The sequence below is a fragment of the Procambarus clarkii genome, chromosome 32 (genome assembly GCF_040958095.1).
Source record: "Procambarus clarkii isolate CNS0578487 chromosome 32, FALCON_Pclarkii_2.0, whole genome shotgun sequence".
Classification (NCBI taxonomy): domain Eukaryota; kingdom Metazoa; phylum Arthropoda; class Malacostraca; order Decapoda; family Cambaridae; genus Procambarus; species Procambarus clarkii.
Window position 1 is genome coordinate 35,066,047 of NC_091181.1, and position 16,216 is coordinate 35,082,262.

Genomic DNA, 16,216 nt, shown 5'->3' on the forward strand with positions numbered 1-16,216 from the left:
TATTGTGCTTTATTGTACTTTTACAGTACTGTTCCTTATTGCAGTTTAATATTAATAGCTATTTTGCTACTAAGAATTTATATATTTTATTAAATTATGAATGTTTTAATTTTAGTTTGTAACATATATACTGGTACATTATATTGCCAGTGGAACGTTCCTATAATTTATTAAAAAAATTTACTGTATATATTTCTCATATCATTATTAAAGGTTAACATTTAATTACTTACAAACTAATAAACTTTTTTATTTTCAAGGATTTCATTCTTCAAATATTATTTAAGCCCATTGCTTTCACTTGGATGGGTGTTGGCCCACACTGCCACTTTATTTGACTACAAATTGTCATTGTTCTTGTCTGAATTGACACACACCTCCTTGCTGGTACTGATGGCACAGTGCTCAGAGGTGTGTGGTCCAGGAATAGAGACAAGAGAGGTCAGCTGCCATGCAGTCAACCACCTGGGATGGATTGACCCTCAACCTGTGACTCGAGGGTGTGAAGAGGGCAACAAAAAGCGAAATACTCGCAAGTGTAACCTTGGTCATTGTAACACGGGTTATTATTGGAAAGTTAAACCTTGGAAGCCAGTAAGTGATTACAGGTCCCTTGGTTTTGACATCTTCACTTCTTTTTTTCCTTTCAATGACAGATATAAGATTATAAATGTTAATATTGTAATGTAATATTTATAATTTATGCTTGGACAATGTATTAAATGTAGGCCTGAATCACAGTTTAGATAAATCACAATGCAGTACTTAATTTTATTCACTGATGCCAATTTCCAGTTTTATTCTTTATTTTGCTTGACAGCAATTTTGTTGTAGTCTAATTAGCTCTCTGTTAAAATATATTTGGTCTTATTTTCAATTCATACTTCTTTCCGTAATTTACGCAAGTGCCACCATCTCTAGTGGCCTTGATAGAGCCAGGAATTGATGTCGTGGCAAAGGCAAGACATCCAGGATTTTTTTTACACATTTGACTGTTATTGCCAAAGTATGATAAGTAGAATTAATTTGACTTTTTTGTATGATCAGTGCATAAAGTTTTATGATATGTCAAGAAAAATAATAATAATAATGATAATTTTTCAGATTTTGGTGTTTTGATATTGCAATAAATTTTGTGTTGGAGTCTTTGGCACAGTGCCACATGGCACTCTTGTGCACATGCTCAACATCAATTATTGGGTAAAACTGGGTGAAGCTAGCTGCAAGTGTCAAGACAGACAGACAGACATTTCCATTTATTGATATAGATCTATAGCTTTCTTTTACTTCTCTGTCTCCTTTACCTCTTAATTCTACCATTTGTTGCTGCTCTTTTGAACACCTATTATTTGTCTTATTATTTACAGCCTGTGAGGTTTAAATTATACTTATACAAGTAGATAAGTAACCAGATTTTTTTCTGGAGAGAGCCCTAAAGCTATCTTGCTGAGGTTGCTCTATACTAAAAGGTCACATCAGTCGCAGAAGTTCTGATTCCCTCCCTCCCTCCATGTTTGTTGATTCATTGTGGGGTTGTTATCAGCTCCAGAACTGATCAGGGAAGTCAGCAGAGGGGGCGGAGTTGGGCCACCTGGTGGTGGTGGTGGTATTCAGTTTCAAGCTAGTTTGAATGAATTCCATGTTCTGTGTGAATCATTTATGGAGTTGTGGTAGTTTCAAGGCTTTGTTTTTGTGAACCCTCTAGTTATTTGTAAAGCTCTGCTGACTTTCTGAGGAGCAAACTCAGCAAGATATCTTCAGGAGCCCACCAGGACTCCTGCAGAAAGAAGTGTTTCATTACATTCAATCCTGGGTTTTTCAGTGCCAGGCAATGTGTGGCAAACGAGGTAGACAGCGTCGAGGAATTAACTGTGTTAATGAAGAGAATCAAAGAGTGCACCAACATTTATGCTCAAAAGAGCAGCGTCCTCGCAAGAAACAGAAGTGTCAAGCACAGCCTTGTGGGTACACCACTTGTTCTGAGGTTAGTTTTTATTCTGAAATATATTTATGTAATTCTCAACTTACTGTTGTGATGGCCAAATATTATTTGGTCATCATTTCTTCAGCCATGTTATTGTGATTCATCAACTACATACTTTTGTCATTATTAATTGAACTAGGCAGCATCTCAATCATTTGATAATTTTTTTTATTTTCCCAATTGTATTTTATTGCCCAATTTTATACCAGTAATGTAAATATTGTTATAATACTTGTACAGTATATGGACATAATGGAGACCCTTGACCCATGATCAAATTCTGGTATCATAGAAATTATAACTTATTGTATCCAGTCATTTGCTTACATAAATATATAAGATACTTTTATTCTTATGATGACATCTTCAGTCGGACATTATCTCAGAGCATATATGATTATACAAATGCTATAGAAAGGTAATTATCTAAAGTAATCTATGAGATAGTTTTGTTCTGGCTGGTACAAGCTTCTTCAACGCAGCTGTCGCCAACCTTTCGGAGCTCACGGATCACCATATTCATAATTTTATATTCTGCGGACCATTAATGTGAATCCCGCGGTCCACCAAACAAGAAATGATAGTTCTTAAAGTCAAACTATTTGATGCCATTAAATATAACAGTTAAAGAAAATACACAGTTACATACAATACACAAATAAAATTGTCTCGCGAACCACTGGTTGGTGACCGCTGCTTTAGAACATGTACAGGACTAGTATTAATATTTTTCTAGTGTTTTGACTACAACGCTAGTGAAACAAACTAAACTAAGCGAACAGTTTCAAGGTGTGTTTGTGCAAATTAAAATTTTCAGAGAACCAGTCACAATAAGAATTCCAGATAACAACATTGAGCACATTGGTGTTTTTCTGTGTGGAGCCCCGTTGGCTCCCTGAAGGTAATTTGTAATCAAAAGTAGTACTGGACTTGGATAAGACTGCATTTATGTATTGGGACAATAATGAAAACTATTGGACTCCTTTAATGAAACATTTTTATGGGACAAATTTTAATCCTACAAAATATTTTATCTGGAACTATTCATAAAAGTATTTAACAATATAGCATATTAATTTTCTTTATGCTAAATTATATTAATTTTATGTATGCTAATATGCTAAATTATAGCGTAATAATTTAAGCATATTAATTTTCAAATTATTATCATGTACTGTATTTCATTATGATTTAACCCAGGCTAACTTTGTACCATAACAGGTACAAAGTGGCATGCATGTGCCCGTAGATGGAGAGTATTCCCTGCTGGTTGGTGGACACAACATGAGCATCTTCTGCTTGGGAATGAACACTTCCAGCCCCACAGAATATCTCACACTACCTGCAGGGGAGGAGGGGAACTTTGCCGAGATATACAATAAAATGTAAGTCTGATTTATATTCTGTAGAAGGCAAAATAGTTTGTTTTATATTTGGAGGCATAATTATGGGAATTTTTAATTCATATATTTAGCAATTTAACGTAATAATGTACCGTATATATCTGTGATATATACTATATTTAGTAATTTAATGTAATAATGTACTGTATATATCTGTGATATGTACCATATATGGTATATATCTGAAGCCCAATCAAGATTTCACATATCCCCCCCCCCTCCCGTACACTCTGGCTGTGGTCCAGGAGTTCTGCCTCCAACACTTCTTTTCAAATGCACAATGAAATCACATTAACGTGATGTTTCAATTAGAAAATCAGTAGGAGCCTTCAGTGGAAGCCTCAGGACCCCTAAAGGCTTCAGCTGAATCCCAGGTTGCATTGCTTTTGAGCATGTCATGGTGTAGCGATCTAAGGTGTGTGATCTGGAGTACCAAGTGTGGGGGGTTCGAATCCTCCTCTTCATGGCTCCTACTGATTTTTTCAATAGTAATAATAATATTTTATTCATAAAATATACCTACATGAGAACATATTACAGAGGTGTGTTTGAAGATACAGGGGTTGCATATTAAATAACGCCACTAATACGCAAAACAATTCAGGCAAAACTTAAAATAATTTAGTCATTTTTATTTGTATTGGTATAATTGAGAAAACACTTAATACTAAATGAGAAATTAGGTAACACATGTGAAGTGTTGAAGAAATGTTGCAAATGATATATGATATAAAGGTGAAAATGATGATAAGTATAGACTGCTACATTATAAAATCTGTAATTTTAACACCAGTACAGATATAGTATTTAATATTAGTAATTACAGCAAAAACGTTGAAATAAACAAAGGTGTATATTTGGTAAAGCCACTAGAATACTAAGTGTTTTAGACAGAACACAAAATAAATCAGTAAAATGGAAAGGTTTAATGGAGTAATCACTTAAATAAACAAGAAGTAAATTAACATATAGGACTTGTATAAGCAATTTAGCAAATGATATACATTAATTAGGTTACACTTAATGATGAAAAGCATAGGACCGTATTTTTCACATATAATTTTTGTAATAAAAACAAAACACACAAATATCTTTTTGGATGAGGAAATGTGAGTGAAATTTGCTTCATGATATTTTTTAGTTTCTCTTTTCAACTGGTTGAGAGATGTACAGCTTTTTATCACATTTGGGAGGTTATTCCACAATTTGAGACCTTTGATTTGCATGGCCTTTCTGCTGTGGTTTGGTCTCATTCTAGGAATCACAAAAAGTTATTTGTTTCTTGTGTAGTGCCATGGGCTCTGTTACAACCCTATGGGAAATGTTTAAGGTCAGGAGTAGCATTGCAGAGTTTTATACATATAGGGTACACTTAAGAGGATATATTTATTTATTTATTTATTTAATTTTTATTTACATGCAAGAAGGTACTTTGATTTATGAAAGTACTGTACATATTTTGGAGGGAATGTCTACTGTTTTAGAAACCTTTTTGTTTATATTTTGTATATGGCAGTGGAAAATCAGCTTGTTGTCCGTGTGAACACTAAGAAATTTACCATCTACTTTGCTCTTAATTTGGATTTTGTTGATTTTATTTTGCTTTTATTACTGTTTTTAAAATACCATCATAAGGTAAACTCATTAGCTTCGAATGAGGTGGTAGTGAGGAAGAAGTGGCAGGAGGAGGGGGTAGGAAGGCAGCTTTGGATGTGGGATGCGCCGTTGAGCTGTGAGTGGCTGCCTCACATAATGCTTCTCTCGCTTAACACCTTCTTTCTTGAACACGTATGGCATCTTCCTCCTCTTCTTCCTTCTTAAGACACTGTAGGGCATTTTGTATAAGGACGATGCAACTGTGACGAAACTGGGATACGCCACGACACACTAGTGTGTCGCACCCCCCCCCCCCTCTCTCTCTGACAGTCGTGAAGTCACTGACTCAAGAGCACTTTGTCTCCTGCATGGGGATGCGCAGATGCAAAGTTTAAAAAATATTATTTATATATATTTCTCCAATTTCCTGCAATAAATCCTAATTTTCGTACACTTATGCGTGACTGCTCAGCAAAGCCAGCGAAGATAGTATGTTGGGGGGGGGGATTATTCATAAAATATTTATTTATTAAGTTTTGCAGTTTTGCAATTTGTTTTTAAGTATAATTAAATATTTACAGTATTAACATACTGTATGTGGACAAACTTTTCATAACTCTGATACAACAACCCACACAATTTCTCTGAAATGTTTCGAAAATATTTGATTTTTAGTCAATGACAATGTGATGTCTCACTACAGACAAGTGTTAAAATGTAGAAAAAAACAAGTGTCTTTAGACAGATTCTTAATAAGACAAGCAAGCAGTGAGCCACAACCAGGTCCTAGTGGTATGCCTGCAAAATGTAGGAGAGAGAGAGTACACCAGAGAAGTCATCACTGCTTGATGTTATAATGGAAGGGGACTCCCCTTCCAAACAGTAACACCTCTCCCTCTTCCTTCCCTCCTCACCGTCTTCCATATGCCAACAAGAGTCATCAGTAAAGGTAAGCTATAATTTGTGCATACTATAGTACAAAATGTGTGTGTATATTATGTATGAAATGTATTTTGAAGTTAATATGTTTGGGAGTGTGGAACGGATTAATTCAATTTACATTTATTTCTAATGGGAAAATTTGTTTCACGTTATAAATTTTTGAGTTACGACCCATCTTTGAGAATGGATTAAATTCATAAATGGAGGTACCACTGTATAAAGAAACAAAGCTGTCGAAAAACCTGAGAAAGTTCACTTTTGTAAAGTGGTAGACAGTTGGAACAAATTAAGTAAGGTGATGGTGGAGGCAAAAACCATCAGTAGTTTCAAACCATTGCTTTGTATGACAAAGAGTACAGAGAGGATGAGATACCATGAGCTCTCATCCTGTAACTACACTTAGGTAATTACTTAGGTAGTTACAATTGTTATAGTACATTATATGCAACATTAAAATGACTAGTGACATTCCAAAATATCATTTAAACACAGAAAAGTAAATAAATATTGCGAGAAATATTAAATAAAGTAGTACCTCATCCCATCACTTGTTGCCACCCACTATTAAAACTAAGTAAGTTCATGGTTTCGCCACACCTAAACCTCAAGACAAGAAAATATATTTTATAATATTTGTGCTTCCTGAATGCTAAATTAATTTGATGTTACAGTATATGTGCTTCCTGAGTGCTAATTAACATAATGATAAGAACAAAATTAATGTTCTGGAATAATTGTTTTTTGTGCACTGAGGGACAATGCACTGAATATTCCCAAATGGTTAAGGGTTAAAGGAGTTACCCATTTTATTATGCCTAGAATTTCTTGTGGGTTTTGTCTTAGTTTTTAGTAGATCTCTGATAACCAAGCTTACCTCGCCTTATTGAGCGAGCCAGATTCTGTTCCTTGCTTCCAGAAGACAAGGGTAGGTCTCGAAGGCCTGGTGCCTTCGAGACCTACCCTCGAAGGAGGGGTAGGTCAAGGCTGTGCAGTACTAGCACTCAAGCTCCTGGAACTATGGAGAGCCACCGCAAAAAGACTCTTCATTACATTCAATGCTTGACTTTTACTCTCGGATTTGTGTGTTTTTATTAAAAAAATTATTTATTTTCAAATTCACTAGTATATAACAGATATCTGATGTGTTTAAAGTGAGTTTATTCATGGTCATCCTCATGTTATTGTGTTTACTATATTATTTATGGTAGATCATTTAGCATTACAAACAATGAAGGTAGTCACATTGGCAAATGTTGTTTCTTCATTTTCTGGTGTGTGGTTTGGTCATCGTATAGATTTTAAGAGTTAGAAGGAATTTGGCACGTCATTACTGTAAGTAATTGGAGAGGTACAGATATACTACCCTTTGAGACACTTATGTTTATTAGGAAGATGAGAAAAGTGATGTTATATGTAGTCACATTCTGGTATCTATTTCTGGGCTATGACTGTGAATTAATGAATAGCCTGATTTTTTGTGGTGTAGTTAAATATTGTGTAGACGTAGAAGCACACAATACTTCTATACTGGTGTCACAAGTAGACGATTGTGACTCCTGAACAAAAAATACTGAATCAGTATTTAATTTTGTGGTGCCAAAGACATCAAGTTGAGAAGTTAATTATGCCACATTAGTGCTCTATTTGGTTCTAAAACTGTTCTGTCTAGAACAGTATATGCAAAAAATCTTGTTGCTTGTATATAATTTTCTCAAAATATTTTTGAACAAATTGGTAAAGAGATAGTGGTTTTTAGTTTTGTTTTATCACTGGAAGGGACAGGAAACTATCAGGAGAAAGCGCCAAGCCATTATAACAATACTGTATAGCACTTGGAAGGGATCACGATAAGGATTTGAGAGGGGATGGGGAAAAAGATGGTACACAACTAGATGGGCGGGGATTGAACGTCGGCCTGCATGAAGCTAGATCGTCACTCTACTGTCCAGCCTAAGTGGTTTTGTGTCTGTAAAATCACTTCCTTTGTGTACAGAAAAGTCAGTGTTACATATATGGGTAGCATGTGTAAAAAAATCTCAGCTGTGTGACTCTCATACACCAACTCTCATACAGTACGGGCAAACCTGATCTTGTGCAGTTCAAATTTTGGTGTCAAAGGCAAATTTTTGCAAATCAAAATTTGTGTTTTCTGAATGTGTGCCGAATTATTTACTGAAGTTGTCTGGAAATTTTTAGACTACATAGATGTTTTGAGGACATTAATTTTAGCACAAAGTTGCATTACACTTGCTACACATGTTCAGTCATGCTACATAATCTTCCCAGCTGGGCACCTTCTTATGATAATTACTGACATGTCCAGTTAAAGAGTTGGTGGTAGTTATGGGAATGTTTTTATGAATCGTTCATAGCTTTTCATTTATATTTAATGACTTTTTCAAGCAAAATATTATCAAAATTGGCACATAACTGCATTAGGATTGTACAGTGGTTTATAATTTAAAATTTACAGTTCACTAATAGCAGTTTTGCCAGTTTTTAAATTAAAATGAGAACATTTTTACCTTTAGACAGTATCGTGATGAAGAATTTTTTTAATCATCAATTTATAAATTACAAGGCCCATGCTATTCTGTACATGCCATTATGAAATATAATATGTAGATGACATTGCCACAGAAGGTGAATTTAAAAATATTCCTTTATATAAAAAGCAATGTGAATGTGAATATCCTGTATTGATTTGAAAGTTTTGACACATTTGTCATTTTCAATTGAGCACAATCTACAGTAGCGATATAATGTGGTAATTGTAAAAAGAATTAAAATACAAAGTTTATGCATTATGTGAAGATATGAATAAACCGAAGTTATAGCACTGTACAGTATTTAATTTTGGTTTACATTTTGATATATGTAGAGATTCCAAAATCCATAAGACCATTTTCTTGAGAATGACCAAGTGGCTGAGTATTTTTTTATCACAGGGTGAGGAGGCTTGTGAAGAGGATGACCTGTTCTGACTGACTGACCCATATGCTCATCACTTCTTTGCTTGAAAGATCAGACTGAACTTGTGTACCCAGCCAGGCATTTGGGACACATGAATTTATATACTACTTGGCAAAGTATAAACCAAGCACATATTGTGGCAGTCAGAGATGAGGCACAAGTGCCAGATTGTGCCCTAGGTATGATGCCCCCTTCAGGCAACTGAATCTTAAGAGATCACATAACACCTGACCAATCAGCGATCACTTCCTGTTCAACCATCATTATTCCTCAACTACACAGCATTGACATCTGTGAGTTTTACGTTCCTCACCACTGTAAAAGCATAAATGCTCTTAAGATTATAATTCCCATTTTATTCTCACCTAATATGGAACTGTTTGGGTATGTTCGTCACTACATATGCACATTGTAGTTTAGCTGAGGATGACTCTGTCAACAGTGCCTTGCTCATATTCCTGCCGCATTGGCATTTTGGTCAAATACTGATTGGCAAATGAGCCCCATAAGCTCATTTTATAAGCACTGGCACATTTCTGCATATTTCCTCTACAGTCTTGCTCGGTGTTGAATATTTTGTTACTATAATTGCTCAACATGGATAGGCTGCTGAAGTTGATGCCCTATCTTAAAATGTTTTATGACATTGTGTTTTGTATCTTGGCTGCTTGATTCACATACCTTGGGAGTTATTTTCAAGAATTCTAGATAATAGGAAACATAATTTACCTGTTTTCTATTAATTTTTATCTCAAAGTGCTTAATTCACCTTTTATGATTTAGGAATGAGCAAGGGTTGTTCGGATAATTTTTAGAAAATTAATTATGTAAAATCAAGTACAATATTGCAATATACATTAATGTACTAAGCCATCTCTTTACCAATAGCTTGGCAAAACCATCTCATACTCAGAAAGGTTTAAATATTAATATTGTATTGTAAAAAATTTGTATCGTAAAGAATTAATTAACCTTTAGACGTCAGTTATCATTAATTGTTGATTCACAGGGTAATGCGGTTATCATCTTAGGAAGATTTAAAAAATTATTGTCTGGGTTTTACATTTATGATGCAAATATGGATATAATAGGAGTATCTGAGTGTAATGTAGTTTACCTAAACCCATGAAAAAATCCTGCTACCATTTCATGGTACAAATGCGGTTATTGTCGTGAATGTTACTAGGGGAAATGCGATCATCATCATATAATTTAAACAATTATTGTCTGGGTTTTACGTGTATGATGCAAATATGGATATAAAGGCTCTCTGTGGATGTACATAAAGAAAATAAAAGTGATAAAACAATCAGTGAAACGTGGAGGATCACACGGGAAGTGTCAGCAAAGTTGAGCATCAGGCGTTGACAAGTGACAGACGCAGCCTCTCGGAGCACCTCCACCCAGTGAAATAATAAATATTCACTTATTTTCATGTTTTTATACACATTAATAATTCTATAATGAAAAATTATTTGTTGGAATTTTCACATTATTGTGCATTGGCAGGAATGACCATTTTTCCATAGCCGCTGTTTAAGGGTTAATACAAAAAATCACTAATTTCTATATGCAGTTGTAGTGACAAAATTCCTTACGGGAATCGTGAAAAAGTGTACACGGGTGAAACTAGTAAAGATGTGGAAAGTTTAGTTGAACTTGGTTGCAGTTGAATCATTCCTTAAAGTGTGGGTATTGTTATACATTGGTTTACTATGTAATGTAGTTATCACCATATGCAGATTTTAACTTTTACCAGCACCAATTCAATGCCAAATCAATGTCATCAATGTAGGTAATGTTGATTCAGTGTTGAACCAACGCCACTCTGGGATATTGCTCCCCACTGGGTTATTGGATGGTTTTCATACCAGTGATGCTAATATGGATATAATATCTCTGTTTGGATGTAGTGTAATTTACCTAGACTCATGGAAAAAATCCTGGTATTGTTTTATGATTGCTTAATATGCAAATGTGGTTATCGTGACAAATGTTTCTATACCATTGTGGTAATTCCATTATAATTATATGATACGTATACCAATTATGTTCATATAGTTTTCACAACTATATTGTAATGAATTATACCATAAGATTAAAGGTATTACAGAAGGCTTATTGGTCTATATGAGACATCTATTTGCACCCAACAAGAGAACAAGGAAAACTGCAGAAGGCCCATTATAAATTATGTAAAAATGTAACAGAACATAAAATATGAACATGGAACTTGGAACAAAGAACATGAAATATGAATACATACATAACTATGTACTGTACATTATATACATGACCCAGCAGTCTGTAATGCAGAATTCACCTAGAGGTACAGGCAAGACCTCATACAGCATCAACTTAACATGAAGAAGGAAGCCCACCAAACCCTTAAAAAGCAGGCTGAACAGCAATTAAATAAATGGACCCAATACGACATCCCGAACCAACTTTGTACACACATACATACATTCATACACACTTGTTTCTGTTCACCTAGCAGTAAATAGGTACCTGGGAGTTAAACAGCTGGTACTGGCTGCATTCTGGGGATGTGTATGTAATTACCTAAATGTAGATACAGGAAGAGAGCTACACTCTTGGTGTCCCGTCTTCTCAGTATTCTTTGTCATATATCACTTTGAAACTACTGTCAATTTTGTTGATTCATGTTACTATTTTGTACATAATGATCATAGTTTAATTACTATTTTTGTACATAATGATCACCCCTAGCTTCTCCCCCTCCCCATTCTCTTAAAAAATTTATCATTAATAAACAACTCTGAAAATATATTATTACAAGCACTATAAACTCTAGGGGAAACACCAAATATTTCACACACTTCTTTACATGAAAACTACATACGGGTCTCTATAATTGTTAATGGTTCTTAAAGAATTTAACTTGGTTTGACTCTGACCAGCTTATGTCCATCTGTACCCCAGGCCAATCCCTGTACAAAGTTGAGTGAGGCTAGCCCCAAGCATCTGCCCTCCAACTTAAGATGGATAGACAGACATTCTCTCTTTAATTTTGTATTTTTATTACAGTGGTACCTCACCTTACGAATTTAATCCGTTCCCATTAATCGTGAAATATGAATACTGTACATACATAGCTATGTACATTGTATACATGACCCAGCAGTCCTACAAGCAGTTTAAACTACAAAGTTCCCCGTGGTGTAGTGGTTATGACACTTCCCTGGCATTTCGTGAGCGCTTTGTCCTGGGTTCGTATCCTGGCCGGGGAGGATTTACTGGGCGCAAATCCTTAATTGTAGCCTCTGTTTAACTCAACAGTAAAATGGGTACTTCGTTGTTAAACGATTTTTCAAGGAGTCGTATTCAGGGAACATAGGATTAAGGACGTGCCCGAAATGCTATGCGTACTAGTGGCTGTACAAGAATGTAAAAACTCTTGTGTGTGTGTGTGTGTGTTTTTAATCTTTCACATAGTGTGAAATGTGCATATAGTGTGAAATATGCATATGTACAGATACTGTATATGCATATCACTACAGTATATGCACATCCTGTATTTATTTACTGTATATTAATATTTATGAAACGAAGGGTTACAGTTGTACATAACACACATTTTACAAGCAAATATATGCATAAATGCATAAGTATCATTGACATTATTTTTAAAAGTTAAAGAGTGGGATAGCCAGTAAAAGTCAAAAGGTAAAGCACAACTCCACATCACTTCTGTTGCACCACATGTCATCACCAATATACATTTCTGATCCTTGCTCTCTTTTTTTTTTTTTCTCGTGCATAAAGCATTTCATTTTGAACCTGACTCTCCATGGTAAGTAGTCAATATAATGTCATAGACAATACTCCTTTCTAAAGACGGCCAGGTATATATGGTGCATCATGCATGGTACTAGTTGGCATACTTGCATTGGGTTTTCCTTGCACTGTGAACACTTATATTCACCATACTACAAATAACATAAAAACTCTTTATCTCTGCAATACTAACAACAAGATCACAAAGACACATTTTCATCAGAATCAGATTTTGTAGTTACTAAGTGCTGTAATGTTTACTCCAACTTACAACTCAGAGAATGAGTGTCTGCATCATACTACGGCTTTATTTCAATTGGCTTGTCACCACACTCCCTCACTTCCAGAATCTGATTGATCCCTTGCTGGAGGGAGGGAATTATCAGGGGGAAAAGTGCCAAGCCATTATGACTATATAGCACGTGGAAGGGGTTCAGAATAAGGATTTGGGATGGGATGGCGGGGGGAGGGGGGGTAAGGAATGGCATCCAACCACTTGGATGGTTGGGATTGAACGCCGACCTGCATGAAACGAGACCGTCGCTCTACATTTTCCCCGTCCCATCCCAAATCCTTATCCAGATCCCTTCCAAGTGCTATATAGTTGTAATGGCTTGGCACTTACCCCCTGTTAATTTCCCCTCCCTCTACTGTCCAGCCCAAGTGGTTGGACTGGAATAGAAAATTATTTCATCTTCTGATGGACATTATTCAAAATTCCATAATCGATACAACCCACACTTAACATAACCTTCAAATTTCATATCTTGTGACGAAATTTGCTCCACTGCACAATACACTTCTCTCCACCACGATTGTATTATATTGCTTGCACAATGATCGTCACTGGCACAACGATCAGTTTACATCGGGACACCACGAGCGTAGCTCTCATCCTGTAACTACACTTAGGTAATTACATCACAAAATTGCCAGTTTCATCATACTTAGTACTTGTGAAGCATTAGCTCCACTTGACAACAACTTTTTTCCACCACAGTCACGAACAAAGCTAACACTATCTTGCACCATGAACACCTACATATGGTCACCACTAGCATGATAAAACTAACAAGAAAATCACTATCAACACATTTTTAGCAGAATTAGATATTGTTGCAAAAAAATATGATCCAATTGGCAACTCAAAAAAAAAAAAGAGTACGTTTTGTCAGTGCAGCATCGTGTCAGTCACCATAATCCCCCAGTCTCTTCTACCTTGCTGTCTGAGCAGCTTATTTCATATTCTAAGGAAATAATATTAGAGTTAACTACTGTACTTGTACTATATTTCACTAAGATATTCCAGACCCTCCAAAGTCCTTGCAATTTGACATGGTGTCAATGGACCCCAGCGTTGTCACACTGCACATTCATTGGCTATGTGATGATGTGCCAGACATAGCGCACATCTTTTTTACTAAGGCCCAGGAAGGAAATTAAGGCTTTCAGCATTAATTTTCCAATATGGCAAATGTGGTCTCTAGTGTCAAATGACAGCCCCCAATAGAATCAGCAGGACCTTTAAACATTATGGAGGTAGCAGAAATTGCCTCAAGGTTATTGGAGCATAGTAGCCAATCATTTGAAAGTGATTGGAGCAGTGTAAGAGTTAGTGATGCAACAAAAATTTTAGAAACAGATGAGTGGTGTAATTACCTAAATGTAATTATCTAAGTGTAGCTACAGGATGAGAACTATGCTTGTAGTGATCTGTCTTACCTATAATTTTTTACATATGACTCTTTGAAACTAATTATGGTTTTCGCATCCACATCTTCTCACGTAAAGTAATTACCTAAGTGTAGTTACAGGATGAGAGCTACACTCGTGGTGTCTCGTCTTCCCAGCACACTTTGTCATATAGCGCTTTCAAACTACTGATAGTTTTGGCCTCCACTTTCTCTCTTAACTTGTTTCAACTGTGTACCACTCTGTTTGCAAAACTGAGCTTTCTTAAAGGTTATTTGGTTTATCAAGTTCTCCCTAGCCAAGGCCAGGTTATTAACCATATTGTACCATATCCAGCTTCTGGCTAGATTCAGTGGGACTTATTGCTTAACTTGTCTGAACAAGGTTATGTATGCTTCTCTTAGTTAGGTTAAACACTGTTAGGTCTAACTAGGAACTGAATACCTGAACACAGCCTAAACCTTGGCTATGGAGCCCTTGGTAAACCAATTTATATAAGAGTTCCTATCAATAGGATTATTACATTTGGTACGTTATTTTTATTCTGAAGGCTTAAAATTGTATTGAATTGTAGTTAATTAGTCCATGTTCTTCTGTTACAGCCTGAATCACCCAGACACATGTCCACATGGGGGAGAACGCCATACTAGTTGTGACTGTACGCAAACTGAAAGCAACCACTCTGGCTACACGTCTTTCAGTAAAATAAGACTCAACACCACATCTCTAGTTGTTGACAGTAAGAATAATCACTTTATTTTGCTGATAATTTAAATTAACTTCATGGTATTTTTTCGAGTTTGTGTTAGATGAAGGTTAGTCAGTATGGGTTTGTTCTTAATTGTGCTTGAGCATTATTAAGAAGGTATTTTGCAACCCTACTCTCTAGTTGAGGTTAAGAAAGAAGTCTGCATGTGCATTACAGTGGCATTGGAAAAACTAGCCCTCAGGGGTTGCTATAGGGACCTCATGGATAAAATGTAAAGTCTATCCCATGCGTGGAATTGGCATCACCGATATAGTTTGCACAAGTGAGGTCAAACTAAGTCCAAGGTGTAATTTCTTATCAAAATTAAGCTAACTGTAGAAGAAAAAAAAATAAAGTCCCTTACTCTCCTTTTAGGGCCTTAGTAAAAAGATGAGGACCATGTCTGGCAACATTACCATCCAGTGTGTGAACATGTGAGGCAGCCATACTAAGAGCCACTGAACTTTTAACAACAGACCTCACAATAACAAATGAGCTATTACAGTGCTACGTATATATTTACAGACAAAATGTGTGTTATGTGCATTTATAAGATTTAGGCTTAGATATATATGCATTAGTATGAATAAATACATGGTGTGCATATATTTATACACATACTGTATACCTGTACATACGGGTTTTTTTTTCAAAGTTATACATAAGGAACACCGCCTTTGACACATCAATACTATTTGTTAAAACGAAAACCTAAATACAGTAAATAAAGTGTGAAACAATAAAAATAAATTGACAAAGTTATTTCCATGCAGCACCTCACCTCATTTCTACCGGAAAAAATGCAAATTCTCTGCATTGCAAATTGAAAAAAATGCAAATTGACAGCTAAGTCACAAAAGGTTGAGACTTTTTACTTGTATTTTTGTACTTCCTGGATGCTGATTAACACTTTCCCGTCCCCATCGCACGCTCCCTAGACTAGCTCAGGGTGAGCCAAGCGTTGGCCGTGAGTGTGAGATCAGACTCAAATATGTACACTCCTTTAAGTTTTCTCCCTTCAATTTTTGTCTTATGTCATTAATTTTTATATCTTTTTGTTCACAATAGAATTCCGCA

The 16,216-nt window shown here is 35.6% G+C and overlaps 1 protein-coding gene across 1 annotated transcript in view; it reads left to right on the forward strand.

The window, feature by feature from the left end:
- The window catches only part of LOC123759412 (ADAM metallopeptidase with thrombospondin type 1 motif A), a 353,349-nt gene that overhangs the window by 321,890 nt on the left and 15,243 nt on the right, over nucleotides 1-16,216 (forward strand). Inside the window, 4 exon segments of the mRNA XM_069335228.1 lie at nucleotides 403-594; nucleotides 1,823-1,984; nucleotides 3,206-3,369; nucleotides 14,994-15,130. Coding sequence (XP_069191329.1) covers nucleotides 403-594; nucleotides 1,823-1,984; nucleotides 3,206-3,369; nucleotides 14,994-15,130 — 655 coding nt within the window.